At 43.1% G+C, this 25,532-nt stretch overlaps 1 protein-coding gene across 2 annotated transcripts in view; it reads left to right on the top strand.

Moving 5' to 3' along the window:
- Positions 1-259: 259 nt before the first annotated feature.
- The window catches only part of LOC124594940 (androgen-induced gene 1 protein-like), a 223,507-nt gene continuing 198,234 nt past the window's right edge, over positions 260-25,532 (top strand). The window contains exon 1 of one of the 2 annotated variants that reach the window (XM_047133442.1): positions 260-489. In XM_047133442.1, the coding sequence (XP_046989398.1) occupies positions 283-489 (207 nt within the window). In that variant the 5' untranslated portion in view covers positions 260-282. Of the gene's footprint in view, positions 490-18,880; positions 19,071-25,532 lie in introns of those variants that run through there. The other variant, XM_047133443.1, reaches the window with a different exon arrangement.

Below are 25,532 nucleotides of genomic sequence, written 5' to 3'. Positions count from 1 at the left end.
CTCAGTGGGCTCCACCGTACGACTGACCTTATCTGACAGTACGGACCGGCGGACGCCGGCGACGGAGGCTCCAAGAGATCGACGCTGTCATTCCGACAGGGCGGGAGACCTGCAGACGGGTGAGCGCCTTCAAAGACCGCTGCACCGAGGGCGGATTACGCAACCCGCCGGAGCGAAGTCCGCCGTAAAATATAAGCGTGTCGGAGAACGTTATCAACGTCGGATTCATGCTGTATAAAAGCCGGGCGAGCGCGGACGTCGTGTACCACTGCACGCCTAACCATGCAAGCAGTCGCCAAGGGTGTCTCGCGCTTCACGAGGTCGACGCAGATGGCGTCGGCGGCGCGGTTGCTACACGTGGTCGCGATGCTGCACTACCTGGTCGGCATCCACGGCGCGGCACAGCTCAAGATCGCCAGGGTGGGGCCCTTCCTGTCAGACGTCTTCTACAACATGGGCAACTGCAAGTTCGTCACCTACTGGAACCTGGTGAGCGGCGACTCCTTTATTACGACGGCAGCTCCTCGTAGAATACTACACAGTGGGGGGTCAGCTCGTCAGCATCTGTTTGAAACGACACGTTTCAGGTTACAACCGAACATCACCCATTGATATATTTTGTGATCTCTGAAAGGCTTTTGATTGTGTGAATCATGAAATTCTTCTAGATAAGCTTAAGTATTGTGGTATGAGTGGGACAGTGCACAAATGGTTTAATTCATACTTAACTGGAGGAATGCAGAAGGTTGAAATTAACAGTACAGATAGTCTACAAAAACCAGCAGAGTCCACTAACTGGGGAGGTATCAAGAATGGTGTCCCACAGGGTTCATTCTTGGGTCCCTTATTGTTCTTAATATATATTAACGACTTGCCACTCTATATTCATGAAGATGCAAAGTTAGTTCTTTTTGCTGATGATACAAGTTTAGTAATCACATCCAAGAAACAAGAATCACCTGAGGAAATTGCGAATAATGTCTTTCAGAAAATTATTAAGTGGTTCTCTGCAAATGGACTCTCACTAAATTTTGAGGAAACACAGTTTATACAGTTCTCTACAGGAAATGGCATAACACCATTGATAAATATAGACTATGGACGGAAGTCTGTTGCTAAGGTAGAATACTCAAAATTTCTGAGTGTGTGCACTGATGAGAAATTGAATTGGAAGAAACACATCGATGATCTGCTGAAACGGTTAGGTTCAGCTACTTATGTTTTTAGGGTTATTGCAAGTTTTGGTCATAAACATATCAGTAAATTAGCCTACTATGCCTATTTTCATTCACTGCTTTCATATGGCATCATATTTTGGGGCAATTCGTCATTAAGAGAGAAAGTATTCATTGCACAAAAGCATGTAATCAGAATACTAGCTGGAGCCCACGCAAGATCACCTTGCAGACATTTATTTAAGGAACTTGGGATATTCACAGTACCTTCGCAATACATATATTCACTTATGAAATTTGCCATTAACAACCCATCCCAGTTCAAAAATAACAGTGAAGTGGATAGCTACAACACTAGAAGAAAGGATGATCTTCACTATTCTGGATTAAATCTCACTTGGGCACACAAAGAGGAGAATTATGCTGCCACAAAAATCTTTGGTCATTTGCCAAATAGTATTAGAAGGCTGACAGATACCCAACCAACATTTAAAAGCAAATTAAAAGAATTTATGAATGACTACTGCTTCTACTCAATAGATGAAACCTTAGATATGAAGTAGTAACTTTAAAAAAATTAATTATTTTGTGTAAAGAAAACTTATTTTGAAGTGACGCGATCCACATGCTTACGAAATATCGTATTCATGATCTATGGAACAAGGATTAATGTATGTATGTATGTATATATGTATTGCTATTGTGGATGTCTACAACAAAGCCACAATATGGACTGTATACACTATCCACTGTCAGTAACCCGTTCGCGTCTTCATCACTAAAATTATTTATTAGGTCTACAGCTTTCCTTCTGCCGTTTCTTCTCTAAGTTTGATACTTTATTGTGAAAAACTTACAAAAACCTTACAATTCAAAGTACTGGCCACTATGTTGTCTATCCTTCGGGCAGAATACGTATTCTACTGCGAAAGAATTGGGTGTCTTTTGAGGAGATCCATGAATCGATCCTATTACTCACTTGTTCAGGTGACCGGAGGTGAAGGTCAGCCAGGTAGCGTGCCATTGATCGGGAAAGGTGGCATTCAGAGAAAGCAATGTCAGGAGAAAACGGCGGGTGGGGTAGGACTTCCCACTTCAACGTTTCCAAGTATGTTTTGACGGGTTTCGCGACATTGGTTCGAGCATTGCCATGCTGAAAAATCACCTTTTCGTGTCTATCTCTGTACTGTAGTCGTCTGTCTTTCAGTGTTCAATTCAAACGCATCAGCTGCTTTCGATAATGATCTCCTGCGACTGTTTCCGTTGGTTTCAGTAGCTTCGAAAAACCTATCTTCCACCGCCGTGCCTGTCTTCGAATTTAAATCACCGTTTCTAAAGCGTTGAAAACATTTTCTGCACGTTCTTTCACTAACAGGTGCCTCACCAAAGGTCTTATGCAGCATTTTATAGCCTCAGTCGCAAATTTTCCATATTAAAGACGAAAATTAAATTTCCAGCAAATGACGAGAGTTGCACTCGTAAGTTGACACATTCAGTCGAAAATAACTTTATGGCGCAATCACAAACCGACTAATATATTGATGGCTTTATGTTTACATATGCTTGAACTTGTATGACACTTTAACGACGACCTGAACCACCACTTACCCCCACTGCCATCTAGTGCAAAACGGCGGAAACAAAGTTGTAGACCTAATATTTAAAACTATTATCCATTATGGGTGTGGAACATTGCGACTGTGATGCGTAAAGTTTATCAGAAGAGACGGCAGTCAGTCGCCTTTTGTGTTGGTTCAGGTTTTATGCCACTATGACTGATTTCAGGCCACCTAGCGACTCACCATCAGGTGGCACACACTTTCAATGATTGCAGCACTGTCAGGGAAGTTGTGTAGCAGCTGCGGGAAGATAAAAAAGAACGAAACTAGTAAGCGATGAGTGTGGCGAGGTGTCAGGAATTATTTATATCGCAAGATCGACTTGAAGACATTACTTACAGACACCTGTATTAGCAACCATGGGTTTTGTACTGGTACACATATCACCGTGGTAAACATAACTTATGTTTTCCCTATATGTTAAATTTACAGCACAACGCAAACTTCACCACATGCAACAACTCCCACGTGTTTCACAGGTTGTAAACAAACCAAAGAGTATGATGACTTAAGCTAACATTCAAAGATCCAACGCAATATCTTTTAACATTAACTTTAGTCACACTCTCTGGTTTGTTTACATCCTGTAAAGCGTGTGGGAGTTGTTGCATATGGTGACGTTTGTTATTGCTTTAAATTTAACATACCGGGAAATCATAAATTGTGATTTCTGTGGTGGGTGGTGGTGGTGGTGGGGGGGATTGTGAGAGGGAAGTCACGGTTTGTTTCTATCTCCCCTCCCCATTCCACGAATATAAATTTTATCTTGTTGCTTCCATGATGTAAATTGGGGACGGCAGCTGTGAAATATTTTGTTATAGAGACCAAAGGCTATTCTTCAACTACTTTACCACTCAGCTGCGTTTATTGTTTTAACTTATTTGCTATCGATTGCGGAGGAACTTCGTCTTCGTCGTCAGGTACTTTGGCACTGCACGGATGCGACTTACCACAGCAAGAATATCCCGCTAACGGCCATACTCTATAAAACTTCGTGGAAGCATGGAACCTGTTACATGTTCTTTGGCGTCGTTAATGAGTGGACGCTACGACGGTGTTGGAATTTCTGCAACCATTGGGTGACTACAGGAGTAATTCCTTGGGCTCATGCGTCTCCAGTTTTATTGCGGACTCAGACTGTAATATCTGCATCCAGTGAACAGAATTCTGACGCACATTTTGGCCTTTACTGATCTCTTGAGATTTTTGTTTTTCCACGAATCCTTCCGAGAAAAACTGATATCAACTCGCGGGGTACAATAATTGTACCTCGGACATAATACTTGTTAAAGACGTACCATTCAAAAGACGGCGAACCAGCAACTGCTTGTTTGATGTTATTATCTTTGGTCGACAGTCACAATTCTCGATTGGGGTTTTAGAGATCTTTTCGTACTGAAATACGTCTTTATTTCGAACAATAGCATATCGATTTATTGCAAAACATTGGGTGTGATCTCGTTACCGCCTCTTTACATAACACACTCTGGCGTCAGCTTCCATTACACACAACGTTGTTCTAAACAGTCTTTAAACTCTTTCGTATTTTGCTCCGTAATAGTTAGTAATTATGTACAGTAATACGATGTGAGGAACCTGTAATTTGATTACTGGAGATGCACTGGAATAAAACGATACGTCTTCGGTAGAAGTAGAGATTTACTGCAACTGAAAAAGACTTTAAAATCAGTACATCGTTTATTTCATGAAGTATATATTTATAATACTAATTCTCAAAGGGAGGAATATCATTGAGAAATATATAGCAGAAAAACTTACTTCTATAATTGCATCTGTTTCTGCATTCATATACAAATCATTGCACTTATAATTTTTAACCCTAAATTAATTGCAAACACACCTACGATTCGCTAATTACGAGTAACTTTACATTCTTTCTTATATTAATAGACGACATAATGCCGTAATACAGAGCCAAGCCTGATTAAATTAAAATCCATACAAGTTCGATATGTACTTTGTACTTTTGTCACCATATAGCTCGTAGTCCGCCTACCTAGCTTTGCCGGCACGGTAGTTCTGCGTGTTCGGTCAGAGGATTAGCTGCTCTCTGTAATAAAAAAACTGAGTTAATGGATCAACGACGAACTTAAACGGATGTCTTACGATGTCCGCCCCGAGCAGTTGCAACGAACGAAAACGAACAAAATGAGATTTAAAAAAATAGCTGGGTGGTAATGTACTTGCCTCCCACGCACTGGGTCCGGGCTCAGTTCCCGTCCGGGTTGGAGATTTTCTCCGCTCGGGGAATGGGTGTTGTGTTGTTATCATCATTTCATCCTCACCATCGGCCGCAAGTCGCCCAATATAGTGCCGACTGAAATTAGACTTGCGCTTCGTGGCCGAACCCGACTGGAACATCCCGGCCAACAATGTCATACGATCATTTCATTTCACATGTAACGTACTTGTAAAAGCAGTGCCAGCTTGCTTTAAAATATTTAACGAAGTTTTACTTTCGTCTCAGAGTGACGTAGGCCCCTTAGTCTGAAGCACAGCGTCGTGCGGAAGTGAATCATTGATCAAAAACTGAAAAAAAGAATGTTTTTATCGTCGACAATTGTCTTTTCTGACTTAAAACATAGCACGTCAGGTTATATGCAATAGGTATGAAAATTTTCGGATAAATAGTTCCTCATTCGCATTGGAACTATGCACTGGGACATCACTTGTGCATCGAATGCAGTTCGTCGCACATCGCAGTTACAAGATAAGATGCGATTAAGTAACGTCAATCAGTTGCTGATTATCACGCGCGTCCCCCGCTTGATAAAATGAGCATCCAGCAACAAATATAACTCTTCAAGCCAGCGGGGACCGGTAAACAAGAGAAAGCAGTAGCGCTGATAGCAATCACAGGCACGAGCGAGAGTCGGAGATTAGGGTTCAGCAATAGACTGACGGCGTCGTCATAACAAGGTCGTAAAGTAGCCTCATTAAAGCAAGCAAAGAAGATCGTCGTACGATGTTTTTAAATCATTGGCTCCTTATGTGTGTATTCGCCGCAATCCTCTATGAAAGGCGAAAAGTATTCATTTCAAAAAAGAAAGTAACCAGAGTTATGTGTAGGATTCACGAACGTTTATCTTTTGGGCATCTTTTGAGCAGCTGGTGGCACTAACCATAGCCTCAGAGTTCATTTATTCACTTCTGAAAACTCTGGAAGCGGTCAGCTGTATATGCCCTACCTTCGCGACAACGGTCTACAGGATTTGCCGTCGTTAATGGAATCTCCCACAATCTGATATGCTCAGTCTCGGTTCCCACCAGTCTGTCATTGCGCCTCATCCCACGCATTATTCGCCCCAATGCTCTGCCGGTTTGTATTCTGTGACTACGAAGGTTGGAGGCGTCTCTGTGTGTTAAACGCAGCGGAACCAGTCGTGTGAGTAAATCATCAATTATCAGCTGTTTGCGGTTTTGTTCAAGTTCAGTTTACCAAGCAATTCAACGGCTGTTGCTGCCAGTGTTGTAAAGTTGTACATGTTATTATCGCTCATCAGCGAAGGACTTCTTAGGTTTGTCCGATCCTAACTTGATTTCCGCTTATCAATGTGTTAAGCCAGCATAGAACTTCGGAAGATGACATATTAATCTGTCAAAACCGGTTATTTGCAATAAAATATTCCAGTTGTGGAGCCGACGACTGATTTCATTTAGGAAAAAAAAAAAAAAAAAAACATACAGTGAGTTCCACAAGAAAGTGCACGCCATAATGTTAAAAGTAACGCCCGCAGCGACATCTCTGCTAGTGGTCTCGAATCAGCTCTCAAAGCGCTTTTTCACAGTATATAGATAAACAGTATTAAATTGAATGTTTAATTTTGTCGGTTGCTGTTTTGGCTTTGCCCTTATTTCTAGGCAATTTAAACGCTGGAAAAATGTCCAGTATTTATTAAAAATCCCTTCTGACGTCCGGTCCGTTAAGAATCTATTTCGTTCGAACGAGGCAGACTGGATGCTTCAAGAGAATAGCGATCAGAAATTTCACAGCCGTCTCTGTACAGCGTGGAAACGAGACAATGGGGTGTCCACGATGGACTGGCCTGCAGTGTCTCCGGATGCAAGTCCTATCGCAATTGTTTGGTCGTATATTAAGACGAAGCTTAAAGGAAAGCCAACACATACTTTGAAGCAGCTGTCATATAAAAATCAAGACGATATAGAGATCGTTACCGAGAGAATATGCAGAAAATCTAATGGTTCAAATGGCTCTGAGCACTGTGGGACTTAACAGCTATGGTCATCACTCCCCTAGAACTTAGAACTACTTAAACCTAACTAACCTAAGGACGACACACAACACCCAGTCATCACGAGGCAGAGAAAATCCCTGACCCCGCCGGCAATCGAACCCGGGACCCCGTGCTCGGGAAGCGAGAACGCTACCGCGAGACCACGAGCTGCGGACGCAGAAAATCTCGTGAAAAGCATGCCACAAAGGTGCCAAGCTATAATCAATAATGGTGGCGACGGGATTAAGTATTAGGTAATTGTGCAATTAGAAATAACATGTATTTTCACGTAAACATATATTTATATTAGAGTCTTTTATTTCATATAGATAACGGAGTACACTTTTTTGTGGAATTGACTCCATATCACAGTTGCTAGAAAAATGACAGCTATGAGAAAAATCACGAAAGTATGAGAGGTCAGGGCGCAAACAGAGGCATATACAGCGTGGCAGAGACAGTACGAATAGCTTGTAAGGGTGTCGCAGGGAAGGCTGTCCTGGCTCAAATGATTCAAATGGCTCTGAGCACTATGGGACAACATCTGAGGTCATCAGTCCCCTAGAACTTAGAACTACGTAAACCTAACTAACCTAAGGACATCACACACATCCATGCCCGAGGCAGGATTCGAACCCGCGACCGTAACGGTCGCGCGGTTCCAGACTGTAGCGCCTAGAACAGCTCGGCCACACCGGCCGGCAAGGCTGTCCTGACAAGTAAATAATTCCGAGTTGTTTAGTACTGAAATTAGTCAATCAGGTCGTTCCGCACGAAAATTTAAGTAGCCTGCCAAAGACAGTGCCGCCAAACTTGTTCTTCATTCGTTCGGGCAGCGGTTCTCGAATTGCTCCGTGACCAAGGAGCGGATTTCTATGGTCAAGAGATTGAACGATTGGTAGAACGATGTATCCGTTGTTAACTGAGATTGGTGACTATATCGAAAAATAGTCTCATCTATGTGTGTCACTTTTAAGTGTAGTGCAGCATTCAGTAAAAGTTAATTGGCGTGCCATAATATTGTACAAGTTTATGAATCGAGATAAATTCGCTGAATACGAATATCTTTGCGTCAGCTGCATTAGGTACAGATATTCTACCCGTTGGTGACATGAAAATTTGTGCCGGACCGCAACTCCAATCCTAATTTCCTGCTTATTGCGAACGCCTTACCATTAGGCTATCCAGCAGGGCCCCCGGGCCGACACCAATTTCCATCCGTCACACTGTCTACATCCCCACTCCATAGTCTCTTACTTTCACCACTTAATGTTCTTAGCTTAATTCTGCATTTATTTTCATCTAGTTTCGAACGGCTGTCAATCATAATCAATGTAAATTTTCTTTTTGAAGTGCCCTTTTAATATTTATGCAACACAGTACTTTGCGTCACCGTGATGGGCTTTCGACTTAATGCTCTCGGAACAAAGTTAGCTTTTGCATGGGAATAAACTTTGACACCAGTTTGTGACTGATTTGCTGCATGTCGCTACGAATACCTTGCAACTGACATTTGCCTGTACAAGCGTGCAGATTTTCGGTACACCCGCTCTAGCACGGACAGGGTGACCCAAAAGTCCGTTAACATTCAAAAATGCTCTAATTCGCGGAATAATAATAAATAATAATGTTGTGTGACTAGGGCCTCCCGTCGGGTAGACCGTTCGCCGTGTGCAAGTCTTTCGATTTGACGCCACTTCGGCGACTTGTGCGTCGACGGGGATGAAATGATGATGGTTAGGACAACACAACACCCAGTGCCTGAGCCGAGAATCGAACCCGGGCCCGGGCCCGGGCCCTTAGGATTGACAATCTGTAGCGCTGACCACTTTTTTTGTCATTTTGTTCTATATTGTTCGTTGAATTTGTTCGTGACGGACGTCTGATGACACCCGTTCAGGTTGAAACTTCCTGGCAGATTAAAACTGTGTGCCGGACCGAGACTCGAACTCGGGACCTTTGCCTTTCGCGGGCAAGTGCTCTACCAACTTTTTTTTTTTTTTTTTTTTAGATCTCATTCTGTTCTATATTGTTCGTTCAATTCGTTCGATGCGGACGTCCGATGACACCCGTTCAGGTCCTTCGTTGATCCGTTCACTCAGTTTTTTTATTACAGAGGGCAGCTAACCCTCTGACCGAACACGCTGAGCTACCGTGCCGGCTGGCAACTGAGCTACCCAAGCACGACTCACGCTCCGCCCTCACAGCTTTACTTCTGCCAGGAGTGCTAGTTCTGCAAGGTTCGCAGGAGAGCTTCTGTAAAGTTTGGAAGGTAGGAGACGAGGTACTGGCAGAAGTAAGGCTGTGAGGACGGGGCGTGAGTCGTGCTTGGGTAGCTCAGTTGCCAGCCGGCACGGTAGCTCAGCGTGTTCGGTCAGAGGGTTAGCTGCCCTCTGTAATAAAAAAACTGAGTGAACGGATCAACGAAGGACCTGCACGGGTGTCATCGAACGTCCGCATCGAACGAATGGAACGAACAATATAGAACAGAATGAGATCTAAAAAAAAAAAAAAGTTGGTAGAGCACTTGCCCGCGAAAGGCAAAGGTCCCGAGTTCGAGTCTCGGTCCGGCACACAGTTTTAATCTGCCAGGAAGTTTCATATCAGCGCACACTCCGCTGCAGAGTGAAAATCTCAACCCGTTCAGGTTGTTTGTTGATCCATTCACTCAGTTTTTTTATTTATTTTTTAATTGCAGATAGTAGCTAAACTCTCTGACCGAACACGCTGAGCTACCGTGCCGGCGACCACACAGCTACCGGGGACGGACGATTCAGTGCATAATGTAGGTAGAGACGTAAAAACTGACGCACATGTCTGAAATGATTTGGCGTTCTATTGAAACCAAAAACGAGTGAAAAAACTGGCCAACAGATGGCGCTGGACAGCAACACGTCAGTGACGCCGCATTAGAATCGTGTATAAAATTAGCCGTAGTTAGAGATGGGGTGAGATCATCCCTAGCCTGTCTGATAAACACCTGCTTGAAGGTACAAATTTCATGTAGGTTTGATGCTCCACCTCAAACTGCCACACGTTTGAAACATCTGTTGCGTACATCGTCGGGTGCGGATCGCGTGCTAGCCGCCACTTGCGTCACACTTGGTCTCCCAGGTCCCCAGGCCTCAATCCGCGTGATTATTGGGTGTGGGGAGACCTGAAGGAGGAAGTCCGACCTCATCACGAATGCTAAAAGAAAACATCCGGCGGCAGTTTCTCACCGTCCCTACTGATACGCTGTACAGCTCTGCACACAACATTGCCGTTCGACCATAGGTATTGTTGATGATTGACTGCCGACATGTTGAACGTTTGTTGTAAAGAACATCGTCTTAGCTAAAATCACAATTAACTGCTTTTGTATTATATGAAGCGCCATCTGTTGATCATTTTGTGGACTTTTTTGCTTTCAATAAAACCCCACATTATTTCAAGCACGGCCCATGTCTTAGGCGCATTGTCAGGGTTCGCGCGGCTCCCCCTGTCGAAGTTTCGAGTCCTCCCTTGGGCTTGGCTGTGTGTGTGTCGTCAGCGTAAATTAGTTTGTTAGATTAACTAGTGTGTAAGCCTAGGGACTGATGACGTCAGCAGTTTACTCCCAGAGGAACTTACCACAAATTTCCAAATTTTTTCCTATTTCAAGTATGTGTGGTAATTTTTACTTCTCTACCTACATTGTTCCGTGAAGTATCAAATTTTCAGATGATAACGGACATTTGGGTCGTCCTGTACTCTGGTATCCTCGCAAAAACTTGCATGTTTGAAAATGAACCAAGCGACAAGTAGTTTGAACAGTGGTTAATTTTGCGCACAATTACTCTACAGACCATCTAGCTCGTTTGTGCAACGTGCTTGATCATGCATGCTTGTCAACCCTGCTATTGTCTGTGTGGGCGTCTTAAAGCAGGCACATACAAGCAAATGTGTTTTTAAGCAATCTTCATAGAGGCGGTATGCTGAACAGTGTGAAGTAAATGTGTTGCAAATTACTGTAAAAGTCTGATCGAGTAAATGAAACATACCCTTGTTTCGTCTGTTTTAAATCAAAAGCCTATCACTGTCAGACAAGGAGGGATGGCTAAAATGGCTCTGAGCACTATGGGACTTAACTACTTTGGTCATCAGTCCCCTAGAACTTAGAACTACTTAAACCTAACTAACCTAAGGACATCACACACATCCATGCCCGAGGCAGGATTCGAACCTGCGACCGTAGCAGTCGCGCGGTTCCGGACTGCGCGCCTAGAACCGCTAGACCACCGCGGCCAGCCAAGGAGGGATGTTCCTTAGTCTTACTTATAGCATCAGCATCATGCCATGGAATCATTAGCATTCATCAGTGATGTATTTTAACTGTAATATAAAATCGTCTGTCGAGCTTTAAAGACCTTCAGTATTCTAATTGTGTATGTATTTATAAAGTCCTCGTTTGTTGTTACTTGTTCTTATGTAAAAATCGTTAATATCTTCCACTTATGTATTTTTTACAAAATCATTGTTAGTGACACCTTTTATATATTTTAACCATCTTTAAATATAGTGTATGTAACCTTTGGCTGAAGAGCAGTTTTTATCCGCTGCCGGTCCGCCCCCGTTGTGGGGAATTAAAATAACAATAAAGAAAAAAAAACGTTAGTGTAGTTAGGACTGAGTTTGTAAATTAGGCTATTTTTATGTGCCTACATTTTTCTAGGAGTGAAGATGATTATTACCTGCCAAAATTAATTACGTGATTACAAATAAATATTGTGATCCGAGACTGGGATTATGATGAAGCAAATATTTCCCTGGATCGCCGAAAACTTTTTCATGAATATGTCACAACTTGTAAACCGACACTGTTTTACAGAAGTACCTAAGCTGCCCGGAATCGATGTTCCTTAGTCTTACTTATAGTGAAATACAAAGCAGTGGCCCTGATACAGACAGACTTGTTGCTATTAAAAAGACAAAATCTTCCAGAAATAATAACAGAAGGGGAAAAATTATGGTATTTATTTATCTGCGGCAGCAATTCAACATCTGCATTTCACAGATGTACACAGGTGCCAATATGAGGTTTCTTATTCCGTTCAGATAGTGAGGAATCGCAGCATTTCCGTCGGTCTTTCGTATGCTGCTGCTGTCTAATCAGTTGAAAGACGATTGAAGTGTGTTTCACCATTGGTCCTGAAATAATTACACCCATCATGTGGATATCTCTTCAACTCACTAAGTAGCTTAATGTAAGAATAAAAGTTTTTCATTAACTTGCTGTACTTTAATGCGGGCCCGCAGCCTCCATAAATTCTTTAGATGAGGTCATTTTCCCATTTAGCTGTTAACTAATTTCACTACTGCAATTTTGTCTTTTGTGTTACTTTCAAGTATGAGATTTTAATACTTGTTATCAGTTAACTCTATTACTATCAAGAGCGACACAGCTCTATGTCAATGACATGATCCACTCATCTTATAAAAATGTATGTATGTTTCACATCTCCTCCTAAACCACTGGGCTGGATTCAGCTAAAATTAGTGAACTTATCTCTTACTGCCTGGAAAGAATCAAAGTGGCGGGGGTGGGGGTGAAAAAGAAGTGTAGCTTACGACGCGCCAATACCCAGATTTTATTCATCTAGTATCTAAGCACTTAGTGAATTGCAAAAATTTTATCACTGTACGACACATAGTTCAGGAGATATTCAGTCATAAACGCTGAGATGCGTGAAAAAACTGTCACATGATGCATAACGTTGAAATTTATTATTGCTTTGCTACCAACTTTATTCGCAACACATTTCGTAGGCAGTATCCACATGTGGTACTGAACAAAATTATATCACTTTACGACTCATAGTTCAGGAGATACGCCGCGCGGGATTAGCCTGGCGGTCTCAGGCGCTGCAGTCATGGACTGCGCGGCTGGTCCCGGCGGAGGTTCGAGTCCTCCCTCGGGCATGGGTGTGTGTGTTTGTCCTTAGGATAATTTAGGTTAAGCAGTGTGTAAGCTTAGGGACTGATGACCTTAGCAGTTCAGTTCCATACGATTTCACACACATTTGGACATTTTTGTTCAGGAGATACGACGTCATAAACATTGAACTGCGTGGAAACAAACTGCAGGGAGAATTTCGATAAATGTATACGTGAAATGTGTGTACAAATATGAATTAAACGTGTTGAATATGTGTGAAATGCGTGTACGCGAGCAAAATGATGGTTGAAAAGTCTACGTAAACCCGTGGATCGATTTCAACCAAACTTGGTACAATACTACTTACTGTCAGGCAACAAACAAAACCACATACCTCTCATAGTTGATAGATATGACGTTGCGGGCGTCGCCACTGGCAGAATAAATTTCACACAGTGTATTTTTGTGTCTTCTTTAGAGCGGACTAGGTCACAGGTTATTTAATCCTCGAATTATTATTACTCTTTGTAACTGATTCTTTTGTGGTAACGCCCGTTTCATAATTCCCGCAAACGGGACGTCATTTTCACGTCACGCACAATATCGACGACCACATGATCGGCTATCGACTTTCGTTAGCTTTCGAAATGGGCCTCTCACAGGATTTCACGCACGTGTACCGGAGATTTGCAAAAACAGGTCATTCTTGGAATGATTCATTTTAATTATTGCTACAATAAAATGTCACTTAATGACCTGTACACAGTTAATTCTTTCATATAAGATTGCTCTCGTAGGAGAAATACTGTGACGCTAAGAACGAGCAACATCGTATTAGGGTATGGGTGATAACGTGGAGAGATAAGAGGGAAGGAGGAGACAGACACAGACATGGGAAGAATGACATGGACACAGAGAGGGGAGAGGAAGAGATAAAGAAGAAAGGAAAGCCAAGATAGACAGAGGGAGGAGGATGATATGGACATAGGGAGGGGGAGGAGGTGGAGACGGACAGAGAGAATTTGGGGGGGGGGGGGGGAGCAAATGGACACAGACACAGATCGAGAGAGAGAGAGAGAGAGAGAGAGAGAGAGAGAGAGAGAGAGAGTGAGAGGAGGGGGGGGGGGGGACATTCAAGAGAGATGGGGAGGAGAAAATGGACTGGTAGCAGATTGGAATAAATACATCCTCCGGTAAAGCCGGATATTCAGCTAGTATGACATAAAATCCTGTGCTTGAAAATGGCACAAAAGCTGAATTGCATACAAAAGAGAAAATGACATTTAAAAGTTTTCAGACTCATTACATATTGTGTATATCTCGCATTCATTTTTCTGTACTAAGATAAAAGGATGAAGAAATGAATGTCGATGCTCGTGAGAGGATGGGCGGTCTAACGTGACGGATCTGAGATCAATATTATTAAAAGTCTACGAATGCAGCGTACTATTCTGATTATAGTTAACAGTTTAAGGCGTGTTATTTTGTCTTCAGACCTTTGAGAACTTGAGTCACGCTGAAACTCATTAGACATGTGATACCTCAACTATTACTTCGGTACTCCAAAAACATTTAACCGCAAAACAGTTAGCTGGTCTACTATACGTCTGTTTAGTTGAGTTTATTTTAAAACTTCCACCAACGCAATCATGGCCTGGTAAGGACGAATCTGGTAATGGTAATGATAATTTAATGCAGCAGAGCAGAGCGTAGTTGGGTTTCAGAAGCCTTTATTAGGTAACGGTAAACGTAAATATCCTACAACAGCAACCTTGTGTTCCAGTCGATCATTGAAAGTAATGATAAGTATTAATATCCCATAGAATTCGAAATGAAGTACCAGGTGTAAGAGCCAGGTAAGTAACTCGTGACAATGAGTGCACATTTACTGTGCCACCGCGGAGAACTACCTGCCTCAATAGAGAGGACTCATGTTTGTACATTATTGTGTGAAACAGAAATTTTGAGGCAGTTTTTTCTTCCCGCCAGAATGTGTAAAGTGCTGCACTATTGCCAGAGGACACGTGGCAGCGAGTTGGCACGCCGCCACTTCCTTTAGTGGAGTGGCACAGTGTGATGATTTTGCAGTACAGACTGTGAAACATCCCCTTAGAAAAATTAATGAATTACTGTGGTGATAAACCTCTTACGTTATTTGATTTTCAAACAGCTTAGCAAAACTGAACGTACTCAAGACATTTCTCTCTTTCCTTATTCTGATCATCACTAAACTGACACACAATATTTTTTTAGCGGAACGCAAACTGACTTTCAATAATCCCTACAAAAGAATGGCCCTGACTAACAATAACCTATACCTTTCATGAATCACTTACCTCACAAAAATCTTCGTTACACGAACTACTGCAATACAGCGAGCGCCACTACTGCCAGCTAAATAAAATATCCTAACTACTGAAGGCACTAACTACTGATAGGCATAGTTAGCAAATGAAAGATTTTTATAGAGAACAAACAATGTATTTACCTTAATAATGTTCAAAAGTCATCACATATATATATATATATATATATATATATATATATATATATATATATATATATCAGTTCATGATATGCAGTATTAAAAATTTACTCTTTCTGACGGAAACGCGTCCAGATCGTCCGCTCTCAAAACTCTGCCATTTCTCACCCCACATCCACCACTGCTGGCGGCTCACCTCCAACTGCGCAACGCTACGCGCTGTTCACATCCAACTGCCCAACACTACAATAGCAAATATTCCATCAATGCAAACCAGCCACAGACTTCACAGAGCACAGTCAGTGATTTTCATATAGTGGCGTTACCAACATAAAAACCTAAACAGCCTACTTAAAAGTGGAAGTACTGACATTGACGTGGGGGGTGGTTGACAAGTCATGAGGTAGGGCGAGGGTCTTTTATACCATGCTGGCAGCACTTGTTTGCGTCAGATTGGCTGGCCCAACGAATCACCGCGAGACGGAGTAAGATTTCTTTCTTTCTTTTTTTTGTCATTAGTCTTTTGACTGATTTGATGCCGTCAGCCAAGAATTCCTCAGCAATACCGAGCAGAATCACGCGGAGTTCAGTGTGAGGAAGTGTCTGAAAATCCTGGGTGATCTCGCTAGGGGCCGTGCATTAGTACGATGGCTGAGGCTGTTTGGAATTGGTGGTTCAAATGGTTCAAATGGCTGTGAGCACTATGGGACTTAACTTCTAAGGTCATCAGTCCCCTAGAACTTAGAACTACTTAAACCTAACTAACCTAAGGACATCACACACCTCCATGCCCGAGGCAGGATTCGAACCTGCGAACGTAGCGGTCGCGCGGTTCCAGACTGTAGCGCTGAGAACTGCTCCCCCACCTAGGCCGGCGGAATAGGTGGGCTTGTCCAGAACGTGCCGAGTCAAGAGTCGGCTGGGAGCTCATTGCTGGCCACCAAGTAAACAATCCCTGAAGAAGGAGAGGTAGCGTGGAAGCACCAGCAGTGGACTGTAACAGTCAGCACAGGGAGTCAACAGGTGTAACGTGAACATCGTCAAACTGTGGTAGTAGATGGTGTCTGCATTCCGGCACGCAGAAGAAGACAGCTCAGAGACAGGGAGGAAGGACGGCCAAGAGTTTCGGTCATGGCGGTACACTGCAGAGCATAAAATGCAGTGCAGCGGTGTGTACTGGAATTTGTGAACCGGCCTGCTAAAGGGGACTTCAAAACCATTCACTTATAATGTGAATACCAGTTTGACAGGTTCCTCCGTAAGTGGATGGGTCAATGTTTCAATAGAGTGCACTGCTGCAGTAGGAGAACTGTGGTAAGACACCACAAGGGATGAAACTGCAGTATCAGACTTGGCATTCTATGAAGTATGTCAAGACTGTGAAAAATTAGATCGTACCATAACTGTACAGTGTGTTAACTGTAAGACGGCAGAGTTGTGAGGTGAGTGCGGGGAGAGGAGGAAGCAAGCATTGGCTGGCGAGGGGAGAGGAGCCGATGGGTGTGCGGGGGGGGGGGGGGGGGACGAGGCACACCTACCAGTTGCAGTGCTGGCACTACAAACTGCGCGCCATGCTTACACGAAAGCAGACGAAAGGCTTGGAAGTAAAACTCGCTTTAAATGCTGTTCGTAAACGAAACTGAAATCGTCATGTACATTAAAATCTATATATATAAAAATGATTGTATATATGTTCGTCTACTATGCGCTCCCCCATGTAGTGATACCAACGACACTCTCTTCAGGTAAGTCACCCTTCCTCTGCCAACATTTATTAAACGTTAAGTTATTATCGATCCACGATTCATCGAGATGAAATATTTCTCTGCCTGCTTCCCTGAAGTTCTTCATGTCAACAATGAAACGAGATCGCCAGTGCACAATGTCTGGACGTTCTAACAACGCAGTCCTCTTGTTTTCCACCTTACGCCATATGAATCCCATAGACAAAAGTACTTTTCTCAGCGAGACAATACTCCGCTTCCAGCCTATTTTGTCGTGCAAAACTGGAAGCAGTATTCGCAGGCTCGACACAATCTTCCGCACTGAATAAAATTCCGCTATCGTGTCGCGAATGACACGCTGGTTGAAATCATCGATCATTACTTCGATTTCTCCACTTTTCCTAAGATAAAAGAGAGAGAAAGATTTATAAGAAAATGCCTTCTGCACTGCATGTATTTATTTGAATTTGGAAATGTACTGTAATATGAATGTGTTTCGAAATAATACAGTAGCAAGGAAAAATGAGATATAAGTTAATTCGGTCGAAATAGGGGGCTCCTTCAAAGTGATCGCGAACAAAGTATCTGAAATGGAAAATCACCTTTTCTTGCCAGGCGTTTATGGTGATACGCCAGGATGATTCTTGGAAAACTGTTTGAATCTTCCAATGCTACGCATGCGTTGTTTGTGTATGTAGCAGCTCTCACTGAAGATTTGTAAATGGGGTGAAGCAATTTTTTCTGCTCCCTTTCCCTTTCGCAGCATTCAATCACACACAATATAATTTTGCGAGCATCGCTACGTAATACTGGTTTCCTTCTAACCGTAGGCCTACCGGTAGGTGTTGGCGACTCCCGAGATGGGCCAGCAACTGCCTCTTCACTCATTTTGATAATGTTTAGCACAACTGCACAATAAAAACACGCAGAACAGCACAGCGCAAAACAATAACGAAGCTGACGACAATGGCTACCTTGTACAACACAGTAAGCTACGTAATGTTGGCAGCAGTCGAAACTGCGCGCCTTCCGAAGTCTCCCGACGTTTACCGACTTCTACCGATTCAGGACTCGGGAGAGGTCTGCCATCTAAAAGTTTACACACTGTACAGAGCAAATAGTCGTCGTCCGATCTCCATGCAGTCGAAGCTCAAATTGACGCCTGTACGAGAAAAAACTATGTGGAGGCGAAAGTTGCTTGTGCGTGCTTGCACGTGCGTGCTTGTAAAGCTGGCAGTTGAGTGTGTAACCGCCTTAGTCCTTAACCCAGTATTCCGGCAAGCAGATCGCGTGATCATCTCTCCGCAGCGGCAAACAGCGTATGCTGTTGCGATAGCCGCGCGCGCTGTCACCTCGCCGCCGCCGGTGACGTAGCCAGGTGTAACAGAGCTGCCAACCTGCAAGCGATCGCAGCGCAGCGGCCTGGATTTCCTTCGCCGTTAGTTGCGTTACTATTGACCTAAAACGCAGTGGAGGTGAGATTCTGTATCAAAGCAGCGCGGGTTAGATTACTGCCGTTCGCTTGAGCACTGCCGGGTCCGTAAGGAAAGGTGCGAATTCGTTCCTGAGATCATCTACGGAAGGTACGCGGATACAATCAGCCGTGCCTCGGCGACAGTTTCATAATAGCGGACCGCGAGTGCGGTGATTAAGAACGGCGTCTGCGCGCCTTGTTGTCGGGGAGGGGGCGACGCCTGAAGGAAAACGTGGAGTGCGGGCGGCGCGCGGCAGTAGACCCTCGGCCATGGACGCGAAGAGAGCCGCGCTGCTGCCGCTTCACGCCGTGGCGGTGGCGCACTTCGTGGTCGCCATCCACGGCGGTCTCACCGTCCAGTTCCCCCGCGGGGACGGCTCGCCCGGCGCAGAACTCCTCTGGAGACTGGGGCAGTCGAAGTACCTCACCTTCTGGAACCTGGTACGGCACACACCTTATACTACGTTATTTTCCTTCAGTGCAGTTTTATACCTATGCAGCGGGATTGTGCAATAAGGTTTGCCGGAGACAAAGACGATCGTATTGGAGTTTTGAGTTCAGTTCCCTTGCTTACAGAAAAATGAATTGAGGATGAGTCAGCCTTTCTGCAAGTACAAAAATTATCGCCAAAACATGTCACCACAGTTGTGGCATCTTCAGTGGCGCTTTTATTATTTTCCTGAAATACATACATACAGCTTCTTTTAGGTGGTGGAATATGATACATCAGATTTTGTCTTTTATCTTTTCTTTTACGTTGTGTGCGTCCTGTGAGTCCCAGCCGAAATCAACAACAGGTCTAAATTAGTACACCATGTCATCAGCTGACATGAAGGATGTTAGAAAACCGCCTGCATTGGATTTCTTGTTTATTATTCGTTCCTTAAAATGTATGCTCCCGTAAAATTCGTGGCAATGCCCATTTTTGGCCTTAGCATAGCAGTATTTTGCTAATCCTTGGCTGTGACAAGTTTTTTAGCGATCAAACGTGTTTTTTTGTAGTTGAAATTAGTAGTTCGATGTAACTTCCTACCTTCAGCGTTCTACTGTAACATCACATTTCAAAAGCTTCGATTCACTTGTTAGAAGTGTTTATCATCGACGTTCGCTTCCGTAGAAAATTGTTTCTTTAAAGAAATTTCCGCAATTTGGCTTAATTGTACATTTTGTCATGATATCGGCTTGTAGCCGTTCTCTAGTGCATGTTGAGATGTTGAATCATGTCTGACCTGCCTGTGACATGTCATCGTCGAATAAACATATTTTTGGTCGTATAGATCAGTTGTATTACAGGATACGAGCACATAAGGAAGATGACACTGTGCACAGTGAGAAACCCTTAACATACAGTATGGCATATTAAAAGGCTAATAGATTCCTGTGACCTGCATTTGTCGCTGACTGCAGGTCACAATAATGTATTAACTGTTAAATGCACCAAACTGTTCGTTAATGGCTATTCATTGTGCACAATGTCAGCCATATCATGTATCTTCGACACATACTCTATCCTATAATACGACAAATGGTCTACAAGACCAGAAATGTTTTTTCGACAATGACATGTCAAAAACGGTTCAAATGGCTCAAAGCACTATGGGACTTAACATCTGAGGTCATCAGTCCCCTAGACTTAGAACTACTTAAACCTAACTAACCTAAGGACATCACACACACCCATGCTCGAGGCAGGATTCGAACCTGCGACCGTAGCAGCAGCGCGGTTCCAGACTGAAGTGCCTAGAACCGCTCGGTCACAGCGGCCGGCGATGACATGTCACAGACACATCAGACATATTTTAACATCTCAACATGCATTAGGTAATGGCTTCAAAGCCGAAATCATGATTGCATAAAAAAAATGAGTGAATAATTAAAGTCAAACGGCGGAAATATAAAACTTCCTGGCAGATTAAAACTGTGTCCCGAGTTCGAGTCTCGGTCGGGCACACAGTTTTAATCTGCCAGGAAGTTTCATATCAGCGCACACTCCGCTGCAGAGTGAAAATCTCATTCTGGCGGAAATATATTCCAAGAAACCTATTTGGCTGTAGTCCCGCGCGAAGGAAAGAGCATTTCCGAACAAGAGTACACTCCACAGATGTACTGAAAAACGACTAACACCGAAAATTATTTCAAACTGGCTACACACCCAACATTACCTGGGTATTTATTTTGCCAATTTTATATTAAAAACTAAAACCCAAAATGAACTGTTTCTTGTGTAATATTGAAAAAATCGTTTCTAAGTATGCGTAAAACCTTCAGCGTATGAAACAGTCGTACAAAGAGATGGCCGCTGTGGCCAAGAGGTTCTAGGCGCTTCAGTCCGGAACCGTGCTGCTGCTACGGTCGCAGGTTCGAATCCTGCCTCGGGCGCGGATGTGTGTGATGTCCTGAGGTTAGTTAGGTTTAAGTAGTTCTAAGTCTAGGGGACTGATGACCTCAGATGTTAAGTCCCATAGTGCTTAGAGCCATTTGAATCGTACAAAGAAATACGTATACTGTACAAACACAACTACAGTATCCCGGTCAATTTCTGTACGCTGGGAGCGGCTGCTTCGCGTGTCTACAGCGCTGTTTTGTAAACGTCTCAACGGCAACGCCTCTTCGAAACTCTGTAGACGGCTATTGTTTCCCGCTACAGCCGTTCACGCTTAGCAGTTCCAAGCTGTCAGAAGTGCTGCCAGGTGTCAGAGATTTCCTTAAGCTGAATCAATTGCAGGAGTGTCTCGCTACCAAAGAATAAATGCATTAAAATTTCATGCATGATGCGGCAATTTTTTCGTATCTCAGTGTTTAACGTCATATCTCCTGAACTATTTCTGGTGCCATGATATAATGTAGGAGCATTTTGCGACATCCGTGAATTCCGTCTGCGAAATTTACTGCGAACAGTTAGTAGCATAGAAGTAATAAATTAAAATGTCATGCACGATGTGGCAGTTTTGCACGCGTATCATTATAAAAAAAATGGTTCAAATGGCTCTGAGCACTATGGGACTTAACATCTTAGGTCATCAGTCCCCTAGAACTTAAAACTACTTAAACCTAACTAACCTACAGACATCACACACATCCATGCCCGAGGCAGGATTCGAACCTGCGACCGTAGCGGTCGCGCGGTTCCAGACTGTAGCGCCTTTAACCGCCTGGCCACCCCGGCCGGCCAAGTCTGGAGAACAGGGGGGATGTGAAACGAGTTGGAATCCTATTTCCATTAATTTTGCGACCACAACTGCTGAGGTGTGTGCTGGTGCATTGTCGTGATGGAAAAGGACTTTTTTGCGGTCCAATCGCCGGCATTTTTCTTGAAGCTCTGTTTTCAAACGGTCCAATAACGATGAATAATATGCACTTGTAATAGTTTTACCCTTTTCCAGATAATCGATGAGGATTATCCCTTGCGAATCCCAAAAGACATTAGCCATAACCTTTTCGGATGAAGGACTGGTCTTCGCCTTTTTTGGTCCAGATTCTCCCTTGGTAACCCATTGTTTAGATTGTTGTTTGGCCTCTGGAATGTATCCATTTTTCATTTACAGTGACGAAACGATGCTTAAAGTCCTGCGGATTCTTCCTGAACAGCTGTAAACCATCCTTGCCACACTTCACACGATTCCGTTCTCGGTCAAGCGTGAGCAATGGCGGAACCCATCTTGCGGATAGCTTTCTCATGTCCAAATGTTTATGCAAAAAATTATGTACTCGTTTATTCGAGACGCCCACAGCACTATCAATCTCAAGCACCTTAACGTCTTTGTCATCCATCACCATATCATGGATTTTATCAATGATTTCTGGAGTCGTAACCTCCACAGGACGTCCAGAACGTTTAGCATCACTTGTGCCCATATGGCCACTCCGAAAATTTTGAAACCATTTATAAACTGTTCTAATCGAAGGTGCAGAGTCACCGTAATGTTTATCAAGCTTCTCTTTAGTCTCCTGAGGCGTTTTGCCTTTCATAAAGTAATGTCTAGTCACCACACGAAATTTTTCTTCGTCCATTTTTTGACAATCACTCGACTTCCTTGATTCACACGAATGCAAAACACAAAGAAATAGACGAATATGGCTGAAACTTGGTGTGCGTTCTTTCCGAAGATGCTACCAACTAAACATGAACTCGATACGCACCGGTGGTACCATCTCTCGGACTTTGCACGGACTTTTCAAACGCCCCTCGTATATAAAAAATTAACAATTTCCTCTTTTCCGGAAACGCTTTTCTTGGTATTGCAATCTGGGTTTTATATCCTCTCTAGGTGAGCCATCATCAGTTGTTATGCTGCCGAAATAAAAAGAACCTGACTTTGCGTTCCATTACGTATTTTGGCTAAACTGCACTTCCTGTGTCGACGGCTCTTCCTCTGCTTGCTGCTGTTGCCAGCGCGTAGTAATTGGTCGTAGCCAGTCCGGTGATAGCATGTGGTAGCCAATGAGAATCGTTTAACGTAATCCATGCTTTCGGAATACGTCACGATTTTCCGGGTTGTAGTTAGGTTGCGACCTAATAGCAAACCTGAAACTGCTGCGGATCAAACGTGGTACGATAAAGTCTATGATCTCGGTTGTCACAAATATGACTGTTTTTCAGTAATATGTCGCAATTTCCGAGGTAGTTGAGGTGAGATCTATAAGCTCAGCTTAAACTGCTGCAAGTGAAACAAAATACCAGCTAAGGTCATTTAGGAAGCATAGGAAAATACGAACGACCAGTGTCATTCGCTACCCACTTGTAATTAGTTATTCGTCGTGTTCACTTCCCAGTGTTCAACACGGGAACAGTTACTGCCGCGCGGGATTAGCCGAGCGTTCTCAAGTGTTCCAGTCATGGACTGTGCGGCTGGTTCCGGCGGAGGTTTGGGTCCTCCCTCGGGCATGGGTGTGTGTTTGTCCTTAGGAAGATTTAGGTTAAGTAGTGTGTAAGCTTAGGGACTGATGACCGAAAGATTTCACACACATTTGAACATTGTTTTTGAACAGTTACAAAGAGCAACACGCAAACATAAAAACCATGGACACCGCCAAGTGCAGTTTTACACCTAACCTAATGTCCTCAGCATCGACTACATTCCATTACCTAGTTTTTACTTCTGTTGTTAATTTTACAACTTTTTTCAAAACATTATCCGTACCGTTCAACTGGAGTTCTTAGTCTTTCGCCGTCTCTGGGCGAATCGCAAGGTCATCGGCAAACCTCTCGCTTTATTTCTTCTCGCTGATTCTCCTCCCAAAACTCTCCTTGATTTCCTTTATTGATTGCTCAATCAATAGGTTGAGTAACAGTGGGGATAGGCTGCAATACAGTCTCGCTACCTTCTCAACTACTGCTTCGCTTTCATGTCCTTAGACTCGTACAATTGTAGTGTGGTTTCTGTACAAAATTTTGATATCATTTAGCTCTCTTTATTTCATCCCTGTTTCCATCAGAATTTCAAATAGCGTATTTCAGTCAACAGTGTCGTAGGTTTTCTCATAATCCAAAAATAACTAAGGGTGCACTTTTCTTAGAGTTACATACCTAATATCACCCGTTTCGAACATGCACTAGTTACCTCCAGATTCTGTATGTCATAGGTGGAATTTGATCTATGTCTAAAATAAAATTACAGAACACTAGCCAAACGCAAGCATCACTAACAGGGACACAGAAATATCGCTACATATTCGGAAAAATGGCCAAATATTTGTGACAAGAATACAAACATCGTTGCTGGTTTCAGAATCTGTTACGAACGCGAAGATGAAAAAAAAGAGAAAAAATGGACATACAGCAGGACGCGAATGCTCTTCCTTCACCTCAGTAACTTGACATCTCTAACGACACGACCACGCCGAATATCGGAATTTAGGTACAGTATGTTTCTAGTATAATTAATCTCAAGATTTTGTGAGGGTGTTTGCCGCCGATGTGTCATGAACTGACATTCAGTTACAGTAAATTCTGCCGAGGGTGACGTGCTTATGACAAATCTTCAGTGCCCCAAAAATACGGCACGCGTGCTAGAGACCGAGAAGCTTTGCACATGCGCGACGAAAGTGGCGGGTGTTGACTAGAGCCTTTTCACTGTGGTTCCTTTCCCGTCTCTCAGCACAGTTCCAGTGAGGTGGAACGTCTGCAAATACCTGCATAAGTTTTAACTTTACGTCGTTTGAAAAGGAGAGTAGAGTGGCTTCACTCATTTTCTGTAAAGACCTGTGTTGTTCTCCAGACTTCATGCTTCAGAGAGACAGACATAAAACTCAAGACATATTATCGATAACTGAGCTTCAACAATTACAGGCAACTGGACAGGTACGTCAAGAAATTTCAACAAATAACGTGAAGAACATATCGATGGATTACTATTTTACTTCAGCTGGGTCCATAAACTAGTAGGTTTCTAAAATTTAAATGTATAACGGATTATGTAGGGGAAAAGGTTTTAATAAACCACGGTGAGAGAGAAGGGTGTACTTTATTGCGTACTCTTTCTAATATTTATATAGACAACGCCCTCCGAAAATGGAAAGAAGAAAGCGCCAGAGGGATCCATATAAACAAGAACCAATATAGTAATACACTATTACATGCTGATGTCATTGTACAAATGGCAAATTGTGAAGACAACTACAAAAAACAAAATTGTTTTATCTATGAACGCCACATACATGGACAAGGCCATGTGACCAAGGTGTTTCTTGGCTGTAAATGTTTTATTTCTGACAAATCTTTGTATAATGTGCCACATTTTTATCCACTATTATGACAACTTGACATGAGGTTCCAAATCACAATGAACATATTTTGTAACAATTTTTGAAAATCAGAAGATGATAGGAAAGCCTGTCAAAAATGGTTGTCTAAAATAAAAAGAATCAATGCTATCTTCGCTACAGAATGTTCGAGTGAAATAC

Source organism: Schistocerca americana, chromosome 2, assembly GCF_021461395.2.
Source record: "Schistocerca americana isolate TAMUIC-IGC-003095 chromosome 2, iqSchAmer2.1, whole genome shotgun sequence".
Taxonomy (NCBI): Eukaryota; Metazoa; Arthropoda; class Insecta; order Orthoptera; family Acrididae; genus Schistocerca; species Schistocerca americana.
The sequence above is the reverse complement of the archived record's forward strand: the minus strand, read 5'-3'. Positions and strand labels throughout refer to the sequence as shown.